We start from the raw sequence: 22,399 nt of genomic DNA, 5'->3' as shown, positions 1-22,399 counted from the left end.
AATCCCGGCGTGCCCCTGGGCGGCCCGGGGTGGAGGGTTCTAGAAGGCGTGACGTGGGGTCGAGAGCGGGATCAGAGGCGGGCACCTCTCAGCAGTCGCTGTGGCCGCAGCTGCCGGGCCTGGGGACGCGGGTGGCCGGGGCCGCGGGCGCAGCCTCCTCGTCTCCCCGGCCATGGCCGCGCTCGGCCGGCCCTTCAGCGGCCTCCCCCTGAGCGGCGGCCCGGACTTCCTGCAGCCGCCGCCGGCCTTCCCCGGCCGGGCCTTCCCGCCGGCAGCGGACGGCGCCGAGCTGGCTCCGCGGCCGGGACTCCGCGCCGCCCCGAGCAGCCCCGGCGGGAGCGCGGCGCGCGGACGGTGAGGAGTCCGGCGGGCGCGGGGCGGGTGGGCGCGCAGCTCGGGCTCGTTAATCCTCCTCACGACCCTCCGTGGGGGGCTTCTGAGCTCCCAGATAGCAGGCGAGAAACTGATCCCGGGGACGTTAACTGTAAGTCGCCCGGGGCCGCACAGCCCGGGAATCCGGGTCTGACCTCGGCCGGCCTGCTGCTCCGAGAAGTGAGGAGACTTTGCCGAGCTCGCCCAGGGCGGGCCGGGATTGGAACCCGGGCCGGTCGGAGCCTGGCCGTCCCCTCGGCGCGGCCGCCGGTGCGAACTTTGGTGCCTCGCGGACACTCGGTTTCTCATCCGCAAAGTGGGACAGAATTGGGTCCTGCTGGTGAGATCGTGGAAGTAAAGTGCTTAGCACAGTGCCTGCCCCAGATACGTTTTCCCTACGTCGTCCCCCCAGATTTATATCCCAGTCCCTTGACAAAGTAGTAAGTTGAGATTTCAATTTATAGTTCTGTCGGGACCACCCAACCTGAGCGACCTTGTGATCTGTATATCCAATCCCAGGCGGCAAGGAAAGGGACAGCCGGTACTCGTGGGATGGGCGAGATTATTGGGAAAGGGAGAGTGGATGCCGAAAGCACAGCCTCAGTGAATTTCTCAATTGACTGATTTTTTTTTTTTTTTTGGTTTCAACAGTGTGTCAGTTCGCTGTAAAAAGAAACACAAGCGAGAGGAGGAGGATGATGAGTAAGTTTCAGGTGCCATTTATTCACTTTATGATCACTTAACCTGTTTCCTATCCTCAACTACTTATTTTAAGAGAAAAGGTGAAACATTAAGTATCTCTGCAAGGAGGCACAAGGAACTGGTAACGGTGGTTGCCTATTAGGGAAAGTAACTGGGTAGCTGGCATGTCAGAGGGAAACTTTTGTCTCTGTAATCCTTAGTAACGTTTGAATTTTCATCCGTGTGAATATTATTACATGTACAAAGTAAAAGGATTTCAAGTGTGGGAAAGGATACACATTGTAAAGTCTTAGAGTGCATACTCCCCTTTTCTCCCTGTTACCTGTTTCTCCTTTGGAAGATAATCTAAAAACTTCATAACTGCATATACCTCTGGTTTTCTATATTTGTAAGAAGGTAACTCTTCACATTGTGCAACACATTGATCTTTTCATTTTATTCTCCAGTAGTTTGTTGAGTATGGGCAGGTAGGGTTCTACCTAATTTCTTCTGCAACATTGAGTAGAATAGTATTGTAAGGCTAGGTATAGATCATTAACCAGTTTCCTGTTGATAGATTTCTAAATTAGGTCTAATCTTTTGCTTTTACTGTGGATTAAATCTACCATGCCTGTTCTTTTTAAAGTTTCTTGTATATATTTACAAGTAGGTTAATGGATTCCTAGATGGTGAATTGCATGCATTTTAAATTTTGAAGAGTTGAGGGGCGCCTGGGTGGCTCAGATGGTTAAGCGTCTGCCTTCGGCTCAGGTCATGATCCCAGGGTCCTGGGATCGAGCCCCGCATCGGGCTCCCTGCTTAGCGGGGAGCCTGCTTCTCCCTCTCCCTCTGCCTCTCTCCCTGCTCATGCTCTCTCTCTCTCTCTCTCTCTCTCTCTCTCTCTCTCTCTCTCTCTCTGTATCCCTGTGTCTCAAATGAATAAATAAAATCTTTAAAAAAAAAAAAAAAATTAAATTTTGAAGAGTTGTTGCCAATTTGTATTCCTTTTAACAGTGGAAATGCCTGTTTCTCCATCTTCTCACCAGAACTGTATTTTCAAACTTTTTCACTTCACTCATAGGTTTAAATATTACATGTCATAGACAGGCAGTCTAATAGAAAAATGAGCGAAAGAATCCCTCAGAGAGGATATCCAAATGACCAACAAATGAAAGGTGTTCATTTGACCTTATCAGTCTTCAGGGATATGCCTAGTAAAGCCTCAGTGAGATATGTTACTTTACCACCAGGTACTGGAGCCTCAGTAACTGCAATACTATGGATGAGAATGTAAATCGGTACAAGCACTTTGGGAAGTAGTTTGGCGTTATCTAGTAAGTTAAAGACATACATACCCTGTTACCCAGCAGTCCCCCTCTTGAGTGTGTACACGCTTGTAACGAGACACATCCAAGAAAGTTCATAGCATCCTTGTTCATAATAGCTCAAAACTAGAAACAACCTATATGTCCCTCGGTAATAAAATGGATAAAGTAAATTACAAATTCATACAGTGGCGTTCTATTCAGCAAAAAGGGAAAAAGGAATGTATGACATCTATCAACATGGATATGTCTCGAGAATAATATGAGCAAAAGAAACATCCCAAGGATATATACAGTACTATAACATAGTGTTTACCCGTAGGGAGAAGGAAATAAAGTACCATTTTGGGATGTTGGCAGTGGTCTACGACTTGAATGTTATTTTAATGGATGCTTGTTTTCTAATTATTCATTGAATTGTATGAGCATAGGATCTTATAGTTAAAATTAGATCATTTTTGGTTTTTAAGACCACTATTTTAATTTATATTTTGTAAATTAAAGTTAATTTGAACATCTTTCTATTTAATCCATTTGTGTTTGTGTGACTTGTTCCTGTTTCTGCACATTTTCTATTGGCTTATTGATCTTTTTCATGTTCATCTATAAGAAATCTTAAAGAAATCAGTACTTTTATTATGGGTGTTATGTTCCCCCAAATTTGTCATTCGTCTTTTAACTTTGTATATGTTTTGCTTGTTTGTTTTTTGGCCAGGAGAAACTGGATTTTCTGACCTTGCTGATGCATAGGCTAAATAGCTTTGAAAGTTGCCTTAGCTTAAAAACCACCAGACCAGACAATATTTATATTCGTTATTGCCTTGGGATTGCTGCAGATACACAGGGATCTCTTTGCTTTTGTCTTGTGGAGTACACTATAAGAGAATTGAATAGGGATGCCTGGGTGGCTCAGTCTGTTGAGCGTGTGACTCCTGGTTTTGGCTCAGGTCCTTATCTCAGGGTCATGAGATCGAGTCCAGCGTCTCCACATGCAGAGGGGAGTCAGCTTCACTCCCTCTGCCCCTCCCCCTGCTTGCTTGCTCTCTCTCTTCCCAAAATAAAAACAAAAAACAAAAACGAGAGAGATAATTGAATAAAGAGTTCCAGTGTGAAAAGTTTGAAGCGTAAAATCTGTTGGCTTAAAAATTTAACCCGCCTTTGGGGTCCTTGGCTGGCTCAGTCTGTAGAGCATGGGATCCTTGATCTGGGGTGGGGGCAGTTATGAATTCAAGCCCCACATTGGGTGTAGAGCTTACTTAAAAAAAAAAAAATTTAGATTAAAGGAGAAATTGAGGCCCTGAGAATGAGGAACTTGACATTTGAATATCTAATGCCCAGAAGTGTGCTACCCACCTGCCACTTCCATAGCTCTTATCTATACTTTGAAGTCTTTTATATCATATTTTCTTTGAAACTTAATTATCGTTGATCTCTAATTATTTGCAAAATGCACTACAGGCATGAAATAATATAGTCCAAATCATGTTGGAGGTCAGAGATCAGAACCCAGCTCTTACACTCAGTTGCATTTCATAGTTGAATTATTGGATGTGCTAGGAAATTACCTGTCCCCTCTAGGTTTATTCTGCTTTTTCTTAGCTGGTTTTATGTGTCTAGTTTTTCTCCTGCTTTCCAAAACACCACACCATAAAACTATCCAAATATTACAGAAATATGTGATGTATAGCTAGACATTCTTAATATTTTCTTATCAATTAAAACCAGTTGTAAACTAAACATATTCTTGTGCTTACTCTGGCAGCACAGAGGCTAAAATTGGACTAATACACAGAAGATTAGCATGGGCCCTGTGCAAGGATAATATGCAAATTTGTGAGGGGTTCCATATATTTAGATTATAGCTACAGTTGTATAGCATAAGATAGAGCGTTGTAGAATCACTGTTTTTTTGTTTGTTTTAAAGATTTTATTTATTCACTTGACAGAGAGAGACACAGCGAGAGAGGGAACACAAGCAGGGGGAGTGGGAGAGGAAGAAGCAGGTTTCCCGCAGAGCAGGGAGCCCGATGCGGGGCTCGATTCCAGGACCCTGGGATCATGACCGGAGCCGAAGGCAGACGCTTAACGACTGAGCCACCCAGGCGCCCCTAGAATCACTATGTTGTACACCTGAAACTAATGTAACATTGCATGTCAACTATACTCAGAAAAGGGCTGCCTGGGTGGCTTAGTTGGTTAAGCGTCTGCCTTCGGCTCAGGTCATGATCCCAGGGTCCTGGGATTGAGTCCCACACTGGGCTTCCTGCTCATTGGGGAGTCTGCTTCTCCCTCTCTCTCGTGTGCCTGCGCTCTCTCGCTCGCTCTCTCTCTCTCAAATAAATAAATAAAATCTTAAAAAAAAAAAACTATACTCAAAAAAGACCTCAAAAAACTAAAGATTTAAAGAAATTATTTGTCGATTCCAGTAAAAGTCTAGGTTCAGGAGAGCATCATTATTTGTCAGATTTTATATTGCCAGAGATTTTAATGTTGATTTTTTGGTAGTCTTTTTTTTTTTTTTTGTAGTCTTAACATGAATAGAAATTTCTGTTTGTAAAATACATACCACTTCCTTTGACCTTTAGTTTAGAGACTTGTAAGCTGTGGTAGCCATTAATGATTTTTTTGACTTTTTTTTTTTTTAAGTTGCAGAGCTGTGTTTGTTTTTGAGGTTACACTTGCTGATGCCCAAGCAATAAAGTACATCTGGTCTAAGTACTTAAATAGAATAGGCCCAGCTTCAGACAATTTTCAGCTAAACTGGGCACACTGCAGTGTATGCAAATACTAGTTCAGGGTAAGAGCTTGAATGGTTGAACTTCCCTAAGAAGGCCATAAGTTTCAGTGAAAATGACATAGAGCTAGGACTTTGGAGCTCTGGCTTCTGGTACCTAACATGCAGCTCTACCTTATGTGACACTTAGGAGGAGGCACTTTAGCTTTTGTAGGTCTTAGTTTCCAAATCTGCAAAACAAAAAAATTGATGAACTCGAAGAGCTCTATGTAATATAAATTATTCTAGGAAGTGAAAATGGTTTATGTTACAAGGTGGGAGAAAAACGTTACACCATTATTAGTAGGGGACTCAGAGCCAAATGACAGTCTTCTGACATTTCAGAGAGGACCAAGAAATAAGCAGTATCCTCTGCAACCTGTACTACTTGGAACAGACCTGATGAAGCATTATCTTTTGCCCTAAGGGAAAACAGGGTGCCTGTCGACCACCTCCCCATATGGAGCAAGCAGAATTAGGACAAAATATGGCTGGTGCTGAACTGCTGCTTGTGGTTTTGGTTTCTTTACTTTCCACTTGACCTATCCAGAGCCAAATAAATAGGAATGACTTTAAGTTCCCACACTGAACACTAATCTGAAAAAGCACAATCTTGCAGGTGCAGTCTAATTTGGTAGAGAGCAGTAGAAGAAAACATCTCAAGGAAGCTCTCAGAATGACAAAAGAAAAGCATGATTTTCCATCTTATAGTCACACACTGTCAAAAATCAGAGGTTTTTGTTTTGTTTTTTTACATAAGAGTTTGGTTAGAGAAAGGGATGATAAACATTTCATTTATATGACTGAATTTTCATTGAATTTTCTTTTTTCAGTTGTCCAGTAAGAAAGAAAAGGCTAACTGAAGCAGGGCTCTGTGCTGGTCCTAATGACTGGATTCTTTGTGCACATCAGGCTAGAGAGAGTCATGGAGTAAATCCGTGCACTAGTGGCCTCTCTGCACCTGGCATGTTAGATGTTATTTGTGAAGAAATGGATCAGACAACCGGAGAACCACAGTGTGAAGTTGCCCGAAGGAGGCTTCAAGAAATCGAGGACAGGTAAATGGGTATCGTATATCGTTGGCTTATTGCGGATCCCATGTGACATCTCTACTCTTTTAAGCTAGTCTAATTCATCATTTGGTGGTAACAGTGATCCTCAGCCTCTCAGACTATGAAAAATACGAGAACTCAAAGTTGACACATTAAATGTCAAACTTTTCTCATAGAACTGTGCTAAATATTTTCACCTACTATCTGTGAATATTAATTTTTTGGTTTATGGGAGTTTTCAGGGACACATTCTTCAAATATGATTGCATCTGTTAACTGAAACGTTGAGTAACTCTTCTGTGTGTACATTTTTCACTCAGAACTTCATATTTTACTTGATCTTTCCCTGTAGCACTTGCTGCTGCTTTTTGTTTTTAAATTTCGTCCAATTAATAGAATAAATAATAGCTCGACTAACTTTTCTTTCTTTGCTTCTGCTGTCTTTATTTAGGATAATTGATGAAGATGAAGAAGTGGAAGCTGACAGAAATATTAACCATCTCCCCAGTCTTGTTCTTTCTGATACCATGAAAACAGGTTTGAAGAGGGAATTTGATGAAGTCTTTACGAAGAAAATGATTGAGTCCATGTAAGTGTTAGTTCCTGGTTTCCATTTATTTATTTTTAAAAATTTATTTTTTAGAGACAGAGTGCACAGGTGGGCGGTGGGAGGGAACAGAGGGAGACGGACAAGCAGACTCTGTGCTGAGCACAGAGCCTGATGTGGGGCTCGATCCCAGGACCCTGAGATAATGACCTGAGCCAAAATCAAGAGTTGGGTGATTAACCAACTGAGAAACCCAGTGTCTCCAGATACAGCCCGTCCTATGCTAGTCATCTCTCCATCCCCTGATCACCAGCGAAATGAAAGCGCAGTGGGTTTTGTATTTAGTTCAGGTTGGATACAGACCTTTATCCTAGTTCATTGGGGTTGAGCAAAATGCTGTGCAAGAAGTTTGAAGTATGCAGGAGTGGCTGCCTTACCTTCCTAACCCCCAGTTCTTTTGAAGTCCTGAAATGCACTATTGTCTAATAATCGGGGTTGGGAGGATTGGCAAGAGAGCCCTTTCTCCCAAATTCTTGTCATAGGATATAGGAACCACATTTCAAAAGCTCTCGTTTACTGGCCTGTCAGTTATCCAGGAACACCACTGAGACTTAGAAATCAAACCAAAAGAAATCTCCCAGTAGTCAAAATAGTTACCACAAAGGCTACACTCTTATCTCATAGTGGATAGCCCCTCAGGGCTTTAGTTCTAAGCCATTTTGCTCTTAAGTTAAGCCTAGTTTATTTATTTATTTTTTTAAATATTTTATTTATTTGACAGCGAGAGGGGGAACATAAGCAGGGGGAGTGGGAGAGGGAGAAGCAGGCTTCCCGCAGAGCAGGGAGCCCGATGCGGGGCTGGATTCCAGGACCCCGGGATCATGACCTGAGCCGAAGGCAGACGCTTAACGACTGAGCCACCCAGGGGCCCCAAGTTAAGCCTAGTGTAATGAGCTCAGTTACCTGGTTTCCTAGATCAGCGGAGTAGAAACACAGGAACAGCAAGTGAGAACAAACTCACAGTAGTGAGTAGTGACAGTATAGTGTGAGGACAAGAGAGGAAACTAGAAAGCAAACATCAGGGCCTAAGGGCACCTGGGTGGCTCAGTTGGTTAGGTGACTGCCTTCAGCTCAGGTCATGATCCTGGAGTCCCGGGATCGAGTCCCGCATCGGGCTCCCTGCTCAGCGGAGAGTCTGCTTCTCCCTCTGACCCTCCCTCCTCTCATGCTCTATCTCATTCTCTCTCTCAAATAAATAAATAAAATCTTTTAAAAAAAAACAAAAAACATCAGAGCCTAAAAAACGAAGCAGCCTGGGGCTATTAACATAAGAACTAATGATAGCCCTGTAATTCTTATAGTCCTTGAGCTTACATGATCTGAAGCAGTCATTATCCATGTGTAAAATAGTAGTCAGGTTATAAAGTGCTATTTGGGTCTTGCCTAGAAAAGACTGTAGGTAGATTTGATACTCAGTGAGGGTAGGTGTCAGGTATCTGAAAAAATCTCTGAGAAGACCAGCCCCAGTGATGCCAGGTAGATGAAGAATTACTGCCTTTGGCCACAGTGGGTTCAGCTGATGTTAGATCACAGAAGTTTTGCATTAGCCCCCTAGCTTGGGCTTATAATTTTAACTACCCAGCTCTGAGGGTGGGTAAATAGTTTAGCCAAGAGTAAGCAGGCCATGTTGTCCTACAGCCTAAAAAATAGCACTTTCTGCTTTTTTTTTTTTGAAGAATTTATTTATTTATTTGACGGAGACACAGCGAGAGAGGGAACACAAGCAGAGGGAGTGGGAAAGGGAGAAGCAGGCCTCTCGTGGAGCAGGGAGCCTGACGCAGGGCTCGATCCCAGGACCCTGGGATCACGACCCGAGCCGAAGGCAGACACTTTAACGACTGAGCCACCCAGGTGCCCCGCACTTTCCGCTCTTGGTAGTTTTCCAAAAGCTAGCATTTGGGGGTACTCTTCATTGTGGTTTATTTTGTCTAACTTGCCTTTGGGTCCCAGAAACTATCAAGCCATCATTGAATGGAGGAGGACTGAGGGGCAGGCAGGCATTGGGGCCATAATGTTTTGGACTTACTGCAAAAAGCATTCTACTTCGTAGCTGTACTAAGCAAAAGGCATACGGAGATACTTTTAATGTATTTGGTCAGTATTTCATTTTCATTTATAAAGGTTTAGTACAGGGTAGTAGCCCATACCTACTCATATTAACCACAATTTAAGGAATTTATAACACTAAATCAAGGGCCTCTATTTTTTACATTGGATGTTTTTAATTGCTTTTATTTTAAAGATCTTGAGTAATCTCTACACCCAACATGGGGCTTGAACTTAGAACCCCAAGATCAAGAGTTGCGTGCTCTACTGACTGAGCCAGTCAGGCACCCCTGTGTTACTTTTTTTTTTTTAAGATTTTATTTATTTATTTGACAGAGATAGAGCACAAGTAGGCAGAGAGGCAGGCAGAGGGAGAGGGAGAAGCAGACTCTCCACTGAGCAGGGAGCCCGACGCGGGGCTTGATCCCAGGACTCTGGGATCACGACCCGAGCCGAAGGCAGCCGCTTAACCGACTGAGCCACCCAGACGCCCCATCCCCTGTATTACTTTTAACCACAGCATCAGTACAACTAGTTGGTGTGGTTAAATATATGTGCAGAACAGGGGCACCTGAATGGCTCAGTCTGTTAAGGATCCGACTCTTGATTTCAGCTCTGGTCATGATTTCAGGGTCCTGGGATCGAGCCCTGTGGCCTGCTCCATGCTCATCGGGGAGTCTGCTTGGGATTCTCGCTTGCTCTCTTTCTCTCCCTCTGCTCCTCCCCCTCCCCCCATGTGTGTGCATGCGTGTTCTCTCTAAATCTCTCAAAATATGGGCAGAGCTGTAAAATTGTATGTATTTGAGTGGCCTTTCTAAAGATCTATTTAGATCACATAAATCTCCTATTTTGATGCCATCAGTTCTTAATTCTAGATATCTGGTAGCAAACGTTAGCTTTTCGAAATGTATCTTTTATTTCCATATCCTAAAATTTTTTATAAAAATCTGTATTTTATGTCTTAGGAGCCGTCCTTCCATGGAGCTCGTGCTCTGGAAACCTCTCCCTGAACTCCTTTCTGATAAGCCAAAGCCGTCATCTAACGCTAAGAACTACACGGGAGAGAGCCAAACTAAGCATGCAGCTGCCGGCACTGCCTTCCCTGGGAGAACTGAACTGTTCTTGGAACCTCGGCAAACAGGGATGCCTGTTTACAATAGTTTGGAGACAGCTGCTTGCACAGAAGAAGAGATGGAACTCTAGAAACCAGTTTCTATGCTAAAAGTTGTCAAATTTTAGAAGGCTCATGTGTTTAGTAGTGAGCCTACTTGTATTTGTATAGTATAGGGACTTGAAAGTTTCATGAAACGGGTGTAATAATATCTCCACCTGTGATTTGGGGTGGGACTCTCATTTTGGGTAGCCATTTCGTGAATCCAACTTTTTGCCAAGGAAGCTTGTCTCAAACAGTTTTCCACGGGGCTTATTAAGGAAATGGAAATTACAGCCCGCAAAGGCAAGTATGGAAGCTGTGTGTCTAAGGGTGACTTAAGTCATCAGTCACATTGTCTAAACCATTCAGATAGTTGGCGAATATTCAGACACTTGAATTTGAAACAATGCATTAAGAAAGAAGGATGCTCCTACTATGACTGTATCCTGACAGCCAAGTCAGAACTGCGTCTATAGATCGGAGCTCGTTTACAGTGGTGACATATTATATATGATTGGGAAGAGGAGGGAGGAAAGCAGTAGTGTAGACTATTGCTAAGATTTAACAGAGGCTCTGAAGCTTGTATATTGTCAATTCTGTGTAGCTGCATTGATTAAATAGCTGGTAGCATTGTGGCTCACTTCTTAGCCTCTGAAAATGTAATGAAAATACAAGAAAAGGTTTTTCCTTCAAGGCTTTTTTGCCTTGTGCTACTGTTGCTCCTTGGTTTCCCTTGCATAATTGATAAGCCCAGTTATTCAGGAATGTTTACAAATTAACTAACTTTGAGCGATTGTTAAAAAGTGATTGTGAGGTAACCCATGTGCAAATTGGCTATGGGAGAAGCCTCCCTTAAGTAATCCCAAGAACTGCCAAGTGTGCGAAGCCCAGCACTGATAGGTATTTTTTTAAAAAGGTTTACCTATATTAGCAAGTTGAGTATTTTTAGTGTTAATGTAGAAAACAATGACGATAATTAACTGAAAACATATGGGTAAGTGACACTGAGAGTTACTGAACTAGCCACTTTGCCTGGTGCTTTAGCTGTTGCGCAGTAAACCTCAGAGTTAATAGAGAATAGCTTCCTGCTAGCAGGACATCTTCATCTTGAGGAACTAAACCAGGCTCAAGGTGCCCTTTGGGGATAACCAGGATTGAAGTTTTTTATTTCTCAGGAAGGGCTCTTCTGTGTGGCAAGGACTCAGTAGTGCCGAGTAAAATAACACTTCCTTTAGTGCTACTGAATATCCACTATAACTTATTAAATGAGTGTAATAGTGTAATACTGGCCCTTACATCACACAACAGAAGACCACCCCAGTTCTTTTTGTTTTGTTTTCTGGGTTTCTTCCCCCTTTGTAGGAATCAGATACCTTGTGTAGGAAAAAAATGGCTTATGCCAAGTAGAGGTGACTTTTTAGAAACCAGCTCCCAGGCATTTTAGAAACCCATGCTGAAATCCCTCCCCTTGTTACAGATGGCGTAGAAGTAACAAGTCTGTTCATTGGACTGTTTCTTCCCTTGCCTGTTGTTCCTGCTTTCTCTATTTCTGTCTGGATAGTCAGGAAAAAATTTAATGTTTAATATTTAAACAATATTTAATATCTACACAGTAAAATTATTCAAACTTCAAACCAGTATTAAAACCAGTTGGAAACCAGCTAATAGTTTCTTAATCTCAGATTTAGAGATGAATGTAAACTGTATTCTGTTGAAATGTGCAAGTGTTTGATTCATGCCATTTGAAGAACTCCTGCCTTTAAAGTCATTATTTAATGGGACCAACTTAAAAAGTTTGTAGCCTTAAAGAAATCACCGTGCTAAAGGAAGTTTGTTCTGGTATAACTCAGAAACATGAAGTGAATGCCCAGAATTTGGAGTTAGTCCCAGTGTTAGGGCGGAAGGGGAGGTGACAACTTTCCAAAGAAGGACCCAAAACACACTAAGATTGTCTTCGGTAGGAATTGTGGGCCAGGCTTCTGATCAAAGGTCTGTATGAGGAAAAGGAGGAAGAGCTCCAAAACAGGGCTCTGATACCACTGGTAAAATATAGGAGAGAATGAAGAGTCTGTTAATTAAAATCCAAACAACTTGTTTCAGGAGTCAGATTCTCTGACATGATTAATTATTTCTGCAGGAAAATGGATGTTTAATGCTCCTTTTTAAACTTTATCTTTTTTGCATATGTTTGTACAGAAATTTTCTTCATCCTTGTGGTGCTTATTCATCTGAGCCGTCCCCACAGTCTCCATGCCTCTGCTTTGTTTTTCTTCTGTAGTGTAAGGCTTTTGCTTTTGCCTTAAGGTTTCCTTAGGAAATCAATAGGTCTTTTCATTTTGTACAGCTTTTGAAGCATGGATCAAACATTGGCTTACTATGCTAATGTGTGAAGAGAAAAATTATCTAAAGCAGGTGAGCTTTAATGAACAAATGTATATTTTCTCTGAGTTTGAGTAAGATGTGTGTGGGTTTATTTTTTTTTAATATAAAGTCCAGTTCTCACAAATATTAATCAGTCATAAAAAAAGCAGAAACAAAAAACCTGCTACTCATCTTTGAAAAGGTGCAAATGTAAAATTTAGGAAAAAAGGGTAGGGGCTAGAACCATGAGAAGATTGCTTATTGTAAGCAGGTTCATTAATTATTTTCGATTTGAAACTTTCGTTAATAGTGACAAGAATGGTGCAGTACTAGGAAGGTTCTGGAAGATGCTGTCAATTTTACTTTAAAATGAGAATCTGATGTTTCTGTATTTTATTGTTTTCAATAAAACTTCTTAAGTGTTTTGACTTTGAGGTATTTGTATTCCTCACATAAGTAAAATCAGCTACCTCTGCTTTCCTCTAAATTGTATTCAATTATTTTTTTTAAGATTTTATTTATTTATTTGACAGAGACACAGCGAGAGAGGGAACACAAGCAGGGGGAGTGTCAGAGGGAGAAGGAGGCTTCCCGTGGAGCAGGGAGCCCAATGCGGGGCTCGATCCCAGGACCCTGGGATCATGACCTGAGCCGAAGGCAGATGCCCAACAACTGAGCCACCCAGGCGCCCCTCTAAATTGTATTTAAAGCAGCGTTCATGGGTGCCTGGATGGCTTAGTCGGTTGAGCATCTGCCTTTGGCTCAGGTCATGATCCTGGAGTCCAGGGATCAAACCCGGCCTTGCATCAGGCTTCCCTGCTCAGCGGGGAGTCTGCTTCTCTCTCTGCACCTCTCTTTCTCAAAAAATAAAAAATCTTAGAAAAAGCAGCATTCGGGCGCCTGGGTGGCTCAGTTTGTTAAGCGACTGCATTCGGCTCGGGTCATGATCCTGGAGTCCCGGAATCGGGTCCCTCATCGGGCTCCTTGCTCGGTGGGGAGTCTGCTTCTCCCTCGCACCCTCCCCATCTCATGCTCTCTTTCTCTTCATTCTCTCTCATAAAAATCTTAAAGAAAAAGAAAAAGCATTCATATCAGTGAGGGACTTAAATTTATCTTGAGAAGATGATTATGTTGGGTTAAAGTTAAGCTGTGTAAATGAATTCATTGTTTCCAAAACAGGCAGACTGTTTTGCTGTTCTAAAACCCACAGAATGCTTACCACTCAATTTGCTGCTGTCAGTCAACAGCAGTATTTGGCAGTAGTGATTGATTGCCACCGTTCAGATGACAGTAGTGACAGTCTTTAAAAATGTTTAAATATAGAGTTGGAAATGGTATATAGCGTTCACAGTATTTTTTTTTTTTTTAAAGGTTTAGGACCTCTAAAAACGGAAAAGGGAAATTCCATAATGTTCAGTTATGTGGTTATTTAAGAGTTGACAGGTCACTGGGTGGCAGTATTGCCTGCATATTTACAACCTTGGCTTGATGTGGGTCCTGATTTGTGGGCAGGTGGAGTCAAGTTTGGGTTGCAATTACAGAAAACTCAGGATATTGTTTTTCACCAAAATTTGGAAATCACCTAAAAGCTATCTAATTTCTTTATTTTACAGATTTGAAAACTAAAGCCTAGGTAGATGGTGACCATTTCGAATTGCAATCGAACTTAACCAGCTTCAGTGTTCTTCCTACTTGACCAGTGGTTTTACAGTGTTTTCATAGAATACCTAAAGTGTCGTTTATTTATGTATTTAAAGATTTTATTTATATATTTGACAGAGACAGGGAATACAAGCAGCGGGAGTGGGAGAGGGAGAAGCAGGCTTCCTGCTGAGCAGGGAGCCCGATGTGGGACTCGATCCCAGGACCCCAGGATCATGACCTGAGCCAAAGGCAGATGTTTAACCGACTGAGCCACCCAGGCGCCCTAAAGTGTTGTTTAGATTTCATTGAAATAACCCACAACAAAGTATGGTTCAGTCAGTGTAACATTAAACTCCTTGAGAAAATACAGCTTTGTGTATATCCATTTGGTCCAGATACTCTGCCAGTGTCAGTTTTGATATGAATTGCATGCATTTAGACTATAGCTCCAGCAAGACCAGGGTATTGTCTTTCAACAACTGATGAGTGGGTAAACAAGCCAGTTTTCCTGTCCTTTAATGAATTTGAGAAGTCACGAAGTAAAGATTTCATTCTTAGGATATTAGAATTTAACTGATGCCATAAAATATTCTTGGAGTAGGCAGCGTTACCTTTTGCCTACAGTTCTGTCCTGCTGTGTCTGCTCCAGGGTATACCTAGTAGAAGCAAGGAAGCACACACAGATTGGTGTTACAAGGCCTAGTGAAATGGTGTGCAGACATTCGTCACCTGATTGATTAATGGACAACCCTCTGCATTTAATAGAAATCTTGCTTTGGTTTTGCAGGAAAAGGTCTTGATTTTTATTTCTGACCAGTTTGTTTCAAAAAGATGTCCTTAAATACCAGATGTTTTCTCAAGGCTGGGCAGTGTTTAGTCATTTTCACCATCTGTGCAGGAAATGAAAACCCCAATGACCGACACAGGTTATATACGTCCTGTGTGTTATCCCTGTTAGTACAGCTGCCTCTTTCATGTGATGTCATTGAATGTAAATTATTTGTGCCTCAATCTCCAGATGCTTCCGCTATTATGGAGAGTGGCTAAAATGCATCTGTGATTGCATTTGCTTAGATAATCCCTAAATAGATTCCCATCACTTAAGTTTCAGTTATAGAAAATCAGGTGATCAGATTTTTAATCATGGGGACAGCTGGAGGCTGTCTATATATTTACAATATAGAAGCAGCCTTAGGGGTCCCTGGCTGGCTCAGAAGACCGTGAGACTCTTGATCTCAGGTTGTGAGTTTGAGCCCCACGTTGGGTGGAGAATTACGAAGAAAAATTAAAAAAAAAAAAAAAAGGAAAAAGAAACTGAGCCTAAGTAAGCTTGCATTGCCAAGAACTAGGATTGAGCTCTGGCTTCAGTGACCCAAGGATTTTAGGCTGTCTAGTGGACGTGCCTCCAGTCACACCAAACATTCCCTTGTACTCGGCTGAAAGTAGAGCCCGCTTTGTCTTGCTGCTCAGGATTTTTTGAATACTACCTTTTGTCTATAATCATTCACTCTGACCTCTGTAGTAGTAGTCTTAATACTGGCATAGGATCCTGGTATAGGTGAAGTGTTTTCTATAAATGAGGGAAGTTCAGTATCTTGTAAGAAGATTCCCAAGGAGGGTGCCTGGGTGGCTCAGTTGGTTAAGCGACTGCCTTCAGCTCAGGTCATGATCCTGGAGTCCCAGGATCGAGTCCCGCATCGGGCTCCCTGCTCGGCGGGGAGTCTGCTTCTCCCTCTGGCCCTCCCCCTCTCATGTGCTCTCTCTCTCTCTCAAATAAATAAATAAATAAAATCTTTAAAAAAAAAAAAAAGAAGATTCCCAAGGAGAAGATGCACATGGAGGATGATGAGGTTATCATTTCTATAGTTTTGGGATAATACTTGATGTGTCAGATTCTTTCTTGAACAAGTTCATTCTTCTGTGAAACAAGTTCTAGAGGATATACAATTCTGTAAGATTAGAATCTCTCCAAAGTGGATTATGGGAAGAGCTAACTTTTGAGTGCTTGGGATGGTGCCTGATAAGTGTACGTATGCCAAGAGCTTATAATGCATCATCTCTTTGAATCTTCTAGCAACCTTTAGAGAGGTTATTATGCCCCTGTACAGGTGAGGAAGTGATATTACATGTCCAGGGTTACCTGGCAAACCAGTGGCAGAGTTAAACCCAGGGAGTTTGAGTCTAGAAAATGTTCTTAATCCCTATAATGGCAAGAGAATCTTGATATTTAATGGCACGTCCTTAAGATGGTATAGCAAAATAATGGTTAAGCGTTCTAGCTCTGCCATTTACTAGTCTGTGGTACTGGCCAGTTAGGCTAAAGAAACTCTCAGAAATATAGTAACTGCTTGGGGCACCTGGGTGGGTCAGTCGTTAAGCGTCTGCCTTCGGCTCAGGTCATGATCCCGGAGTCCTGGGATCAAGCCCCGCATCAGGCTCCCTGCTCAGCGGGAAGCCTTCCTCTCCCTCTCCCACTCCCCCTGCTTGTGTTCCCTCTCTCGCTGTGTCTGTCATATAAATAAATAAAATCTTTAAAAAAAAAGAGAGAAATATAGTAACTGCTCAAAGAGTAGATTATATCATTTATGGCAGCCAGAAACTGAAGCAGGCAGTAACTAAGGGGGAAAAACCTTTAAAAAGTGGCATGCTCACTGAAGTTGGATAAATCACTATCATGGCAAACAGTGAAACACCTAGAGAGAAAACAGTTACCAAAGAACAAAGACACTGCATTGCACTTTTTAATTGCACAGGTAGTCTTAAATAAATGGAGAAAGCACCTTCCAAAAGTTACACTAGCAGGGAAAGATTCCATCAAGCATTTACATAGTAAATTTCCATAGTTTTACAAAAGATTCTTGATCTTTACTTGAACTGTACATGAAGGAAAGGAGCCCCCTCAGGTAGGTGTTCTCTGCTTGCAGAAGCAAACTAAAGGACCTAAAATTGGAGGTAAGCCTGGGATGCCAAGAAGAGGGAAAAGAAATGTTAAAGGGCCACTCACAAATTCCATGTCTAAGACGCTTGTCCAATGACCCTTACATAAGAATTTTAGGGCAAACTACTGCCCTTAAGATAAGGGTACAACCTCAAAAGCTGTAATTCTGGATTATAGTAATATATCTGAGTACCTTGGACTGCTGGAGGACAAAAGACAATACTTGGGGTGACCTATACGGTTTGAACAAATACTTTAGAGTAATTCCCTAGGACTGTACACCCTCTACTTTGGCTTTTTTAAATGAAGCACAGGCTTCTCTGCTATCTTCCAGGCAGTATAATGGTCAAGGAAAAGGGTAACAGCACTGGATCATTCCTTAGACACTAATCAGCTGGGGAAAGAGTTCATTGGCAAAAGTGTCCTCCCAAGAATGGTCTACACCAAGCAGAGAGGACATGTCGCTGAAGGGAGAAGGGGAGCCCTCATATACACAGTCACTATAAGCATCGAGTAGACAGGAAGATGGCTTCAGGCAGTGGCTGGATGAAAGTAGATCTGAGGTGCCCAGCTCTGGAATGAAGTCATCTTCTACAAGTTCTTCCTTCACTGAGACAGTGAATTCAGGGTGATCTTTCTCTGAGGGGCTGAAAGGTGCTTCCTCAATTTTCACTACCACATTAGCTTGGCTCTCTGTCTCAGAGGGTATCTCTAAGACTAGGGGCTTGGTATATACGTGGTCAAAACGAATCAGTTCATTAATGGCTTCCAGCTTGGCTGATGACGTCCCCAGTGATGGAGAAGGGGAGGCCGGTAAGGAATTGGGTCCTTCTGGGTGTACTTCTGGGAGCTGCTCCAGGCTGGGAGACTCTGGGGAAGGACATCTGAAGAACATGACTGGATCCAAGTTGAACAGAATGCCCAACAGGATATCAGACTGCAAGAGGCAAAAGTTAAATGGAATCCAACCATCAGAATGTACTGAAAATTTACCTGGAATACTTACTATTAGGTCCCACAATGTAAATTAATCAAAACAGGAGACCCACAGACCCATTTATCTACACCTCACTCTATGTCCTAAATCACCTGGAGACAGGGAAGCAGTCGATGTTCACCTGTAACCCAGCCAAAACTAACTTCTCCTGCCCTCCTCTGTCTGGTTGGGAATGTGAGACATCAAACAGATAGAATTAACTAGTCATACAGTGCTTTACTAAATCCCAAAAACCCCTACCTCAGAGTCTGAAGAGTCAACGCTGTCAGAATCCATGGGGAGATGTTCTGGAGGGGTGACAACTGGGCCTGCACCTGCTGCAGAGGTGCACGTAGTCTGAGTGCTGCGGACTCAGCAGACCCGGCCACTGGCCTCGCTCCATTCCCCTGGGAAGAAAGACCAATGTCAATAAACAGCTCAAACTACAGAGTCCTCAAGGAAATGCTCACCAGGCAGCTGTGATTCTCAACTTTCCAGAAAGCTAGAAAACTATGCTTTAGAGCTGAAATCTTTCCCTTACCTTTGTTATTTCCATTTTATTGAGTCCTCCCAAGAGAGAGGAGAAAAGAGAGGGAAGATTAACTTCTGTCATTTTCTATGCAACGAAAACGCCCCAAGCAAAGGTTGAGGAAGGACTGATATATTCTTAAATAATATCTTCAATGATATTCTCCATAATAATGTTCTGTTTTTTTTAAGATTTTACTTTTAGGGGCGCCTGGGTGGCTCAGTCGCTTAAGCATCTGCCTTCAGCTCAGGTCATGATCTCAGGGTTCTGGGACTGAGCCCCACATCAGGCTCCCTGCTCAGTGGGGAGTCTGCTCCTCCCTCTCCCTCTGCACCCACCCCACTTGTGCTCACATGTGCGCTCGCTCCCTCTCAGATAAATAAAACCTTTAAAAAAAAAAAAAAGGTTTTATCATAAGTAATCTCTGCACCCAAAATGGGGCTTGAACTCACAACCCTGAGATTGACAATCTCATGCTCCAGCAACTGAGCCAGCCAGGTGTCCCTCCATAATAATATATATTTTTTAAATTTTATTTATTTATTTGAGAGAGAGCAAGAGAGAGCACGAGTAGGAAGGAGAGGGAGAAACAGGTTCCCCACGAGCAGGGAGCCTGATGCAGGGCTCAATCCCAGGACCGTGAGATCATGACCTGAGCCGAAGGCAGACACTTAATGGACTGAGCCACCCAGGTACCCCCCTAATAATCTTAATAAAGTTCCATAGTGAATTTAGGCCCCAATCTTTTTAGACAGTAATTTTTTTAAGTTCGTTCTGAACATTAGCTTCACAGAGTAGAACTGCTCTACTGTCAATCTCAGACCACTTAAGTGCTGTCAATAAATTCACCACGTCTGTGCATTAAAACCCATAATCACCTTCTATCAGAGGCGTATCACTATCACAGTAAATCCTGTCCCTACTCATTCATATTCATCAAATAACTACTACAGTTTTAGGAGCATTTTGTTAGATTGGACTGGCTCTTTTTTTCTGGTTCTTTTTTTTTTTTTAAGATTTTATTTATTCATTCGAGACACAGAGATAGAGAGAGACAGCATGAGCAGGGGGAGAGGCAGAGGGAGAAGTAGGCTCCCCGCTGAGCCAGGAGCCAGAATTGGGGCTCGATCCCAGGACCCCAGGATCATGACCCGAGCCAAAGGCAGACGCTTAACCATCTGAGCCACCCAGAAGCCCCTTTTTCTGGTTCTCCTTAACACTGACATGGTACATCTTGTTGGCTATCGATATTTGTTAGTACTTGCTCTTAGAGAGCTGTGTAACTTACTTTAATTATTAGGATTTAGTACTATTCACTACACAGTTGAAAAATCAGTAAGTGTCATTAAGGGATCATGTCACTTAGAAGCAGTTCTCACAAAGGGCATCAGATAAATGAGATGACCTACCTTGGTCTGGGTCTCAGCCTCCTCTTCAGTAACCAGGGCATCCATCCCCAAGCGCTGTCTTAGCTCCTGGTTCTCAACTACAAGGCCATGGGTTTTCTCTCGCAAAAGCTGATTTTCTAGCAAAAGTTTTTGGTTCTGGAAGTAAGTTCAAGAAGAAGCTATTGAAACACCCAGTTCTTTCATTTAAGAATCTAGCTGATGAGTTTCACTACAGTTCTACAGTTGGTTTCCTTTCCTTCTCCTAGACCTTTTTTTTTTTTTTTTTTTAAAGATTTTGTTTATTTATTTGACAGAGAGACACAGCGAGAGAGGGAACACAAGCAGGGGGAGTGGAGGAGGGAGAAGCAGGCTTCCCACTGAGCAGGGAGCCCGATGTGGGGCTCGATCCCAGGACCTTGGGATCATGACCTGAGCCAAAGGCAGACGCTTAACGACTGAGCCACCCAGGCGCCCCTATCTCTTAGACCTTTTGAAAAACTCTGCTTATACAGTAGGTATTCAAAGGAAAGGTCATAGTTATGAAAAACAAGTGCCATGCCGTGGGGTCACAAATAACAATGCTTCCAACTACTACTAATATAGACCTCAGCAAAGGGTGACTTGTGGCTTTAATTTAGATATGATGGCAAAAAAAAAATTCCTATCTTGAACTACCAGGTTGTAACAGAAGTGGTAATGGTGGACCATAAAATCAAAATATATTAAGAGTGTGTGTATGTGTGTGTGTAAATATAGGTATAGATATATATGAAATCCTTATGTATTCAAGATGTGTAGCTGGCAACAATTTAAGATTAGGTAGTAAGTGGGCCCTAGAAGGGGAAGGGAACCGTTAGTGGACTTTTGGCCAAGCCAGGAAGGGTCTCAGGTTTAAGCAATGATTTTCTATCTGCTTTTACGAATTTCTTAGTACTAACTCGATAAACGCTGTAATGTTGTAATTCACCAACCTGGAGATAGATCTAGCACCAAATGCCAGGGGTCAACCACTTCTGCTCTCATCAAGTTTCACCACCTAATCACTTAACTACCTATCTACCCTAATTTAGATTCATTTAACTTTTTTTTTTTAGCTTAACTTTTAATTAACTGTTCAGTTGTATTCTAAAGAGACAGGAACATTCACCAGGAAGGATATACAAGAAATAAAAGATAAGAGTTTGACCTTAAGTATTTTTACCTCTTCCTCCAAATCTACCACTTGCTGTTCCAGCTCACTCATTCGGGCTTTCTTTCGGTCTCTGGCAGTCTGGGCTGCGACTCTGTTTTTCAGTTTCCTGAGAACAAAAGGGACATACATACACTAAGTCATCTCAAACCTTATTTATATCTTTATTTGAGAACTTGGCCAGCTGGTGCTTTCATCTTCATTTACAGTATAAGGTAGACTAAAGTAAGATACACTCCAGGCTCCTCCCCTCAATAAAACAAAACAAAAAATAGAGCCTTCCCTGGATCTGGCTTGAAGAACTGCTTCATTCTCTCCCATATTGCGTCATCCACACCCCCGTCGCATCCCGGCCACAGCAAGGACGCTGGACACAAATACTACTCATCTTGCATCATAAGAGATTTCCTCCTCCCATTTTTATTCCCCTCGTATAAGTCAAATAAAGGAGAGGCCGATGCCTTTCGCCCTGGCTGACATCCTAGGCAGTCCCCGGAAGGCTGGGCCCGGCGTCTGCTCAAGGAGGCACTTAAATCACAAAAGGCACCATGATCACAAAAGAACTAACATTTACGAGAAATGGGTACTAGGCATTTCTCACTCAATCTTTCCAACAACCTCATGAATAGATACCATTTTCAAGGGCGCGGAGACTAAGTTTGACTAGTGAGCCTCACGGAGCTCACAGCCCTCTCGACAACTGTCATTTCGGCTCCGTGACCCTCCAAAAAAAGTAGGTCAGTCGAGTCCATGCCACTGCCCAAATTCAGAAAAACTGAATGACAGATCTATGGTCACATAGCAACAGAGCCTGGAACCCAAGTGCGCGAACACCCAGCTCCACGCATCTCTAATGAGACAGAAAAGAAGGGGGTTTAACAAAGGCCCGGGCAGCCCGGGACTCCCGACTTCCTGCCCCGCCCCGCGCCACGCTGGCACCCTACCGGCCAGGCCCAGGGCGCCCGAGCGCGGCAGGCGCTCAGCGCCCGGCTTCGGATCCGGGTCCCAGCCCCTCGCCCTTCGCCCTCAGGGTCCGCGCCCGGACCCTCGCCCACCTCCGCAGCGCCTTCTCCTCGGGGCTCAGGTGCGTGAGGCGCTGTCGCTTGCGCGCCTGGGGTGGGCCCCCGCTCGCCGCCTCCGGGCTGGCCCCTCGCTGGCCCGGAACCATGAGTGGCAGAGCCCGGCCGGCCGGGGTTCCGGCGGCGGCGGCGGCGGCGGCGGCGGCGGGCTTGCCGGACAGAAGCAGCACTTTGGTGGCCCCGGCGGCCGGGCTCTGCGCGGGTGCCACCACCACCATGGCCCGAGAGCGTCTACGCCAGTGCGCGCTGCCGCCGTCCACCGGGCCGGCCCGGCGCACCCAGCCTT

The 22,399-nt window shown here is 43.4% G+C and overlaps 2 protein-coding genes and 1 non-coding gene across 3 annotated transcripts; 2 read left to right on the top strand and 1 right to left on the bottom strand.

Moving 5' to 3' along the window:
• The first annotated feature begins 20 nt into the window (after positions 1-20).
• Positions 21-12,794, top strand: CCDC117 (coiled-coil domain containing 117). The gene is made up of 5 exons (XM_036123081.2): positions 21-354; positions 1,024-1,074; positions 5,985-6,209; positions 6,655-6,792; positions 9,822-12,794. The coding sequence occupies exons 1-5, from the start codon at positions 173-175 to the stop codon at positions 10,057-10,059; spliced, it is 834 nt and encodes a 277-aa protein (XP_035978974.1). The 5' UTR covers positions 21-172; the 3' UTR covers positions 10,060-12,794.
• Positions 4,125-4,231, top strand: LOC118555210 (U6 spliceosomal RNA). Its single transcript, XR_004926847.1, has one exon. It is a non-coding gene; the product is annotated as a U6 spliceosomal RNA (small nuclear RNA).
• A 3,947-nt stretch (positions 12,795-16,741) lies between the features above and the next one.
• XBP1 (X-box binding protein 1) lies at positions 16,742-22,384 on the bottom strand. The gene is given in 6 exon segments (XM_036123070.2): positions 16,742-17,889; positions 18,190-18,297; positions 18,300-18,335; positions 19,867-20,001; positions 21,047-21,143; positions 22,090-22,384. Coding segments are annotated over 6 exon segments (1,176 nt in total). The 5' UTR covers positions 22,332-22,384; the 3' UTR covers positions 16,742-17,331.
• Between the last annotated feature and the right edge of the window lie 15 nt (positions 22,385-22,399).

The sequence above is a fragment of the Halichoerus grypus genome, chromosome 13, assembly GCF_964656455.1.
Source record: "Halichoerus grypus chromosome 13, mHalGry1.hap1.1, whole genome shotgun sequence".
NCBI lineage: Eukaryota > Metazoa > Chordata > Mammalia > Carnivora > Phocidae > Halichoerus > Halichoerus grypus.
This window is presented reverse-complemented; position numbering and strand designations above follow the sequence as displayed.

Excerpts from the sequence above, each read along its gene's own strand:
- CCDC117 (XM_036123081.2), top strand. The coding sequence starts at position 173 with ATGGCCGCGCTCGGCCGGCCCTTCAGCGGCCTCCCCCTGAGCGGCGGC. Across the intron at positions 1,075-5,984 it reads CGAGAGGAGGAGGATGATGA|TTGTCCAGTAAGAAAGAAAA; the intron begins GTAAGTTTCAGG and ends TTCTTTTTTCAG. Across the intron at positions 6,793-9,821 it reads AAGAAAATGATTGAGTCCAT|GAGCCGTCCTTCCATGGAGC; the intron begins GTAAGTGTTAGT and ends TTTATGTCTTAG.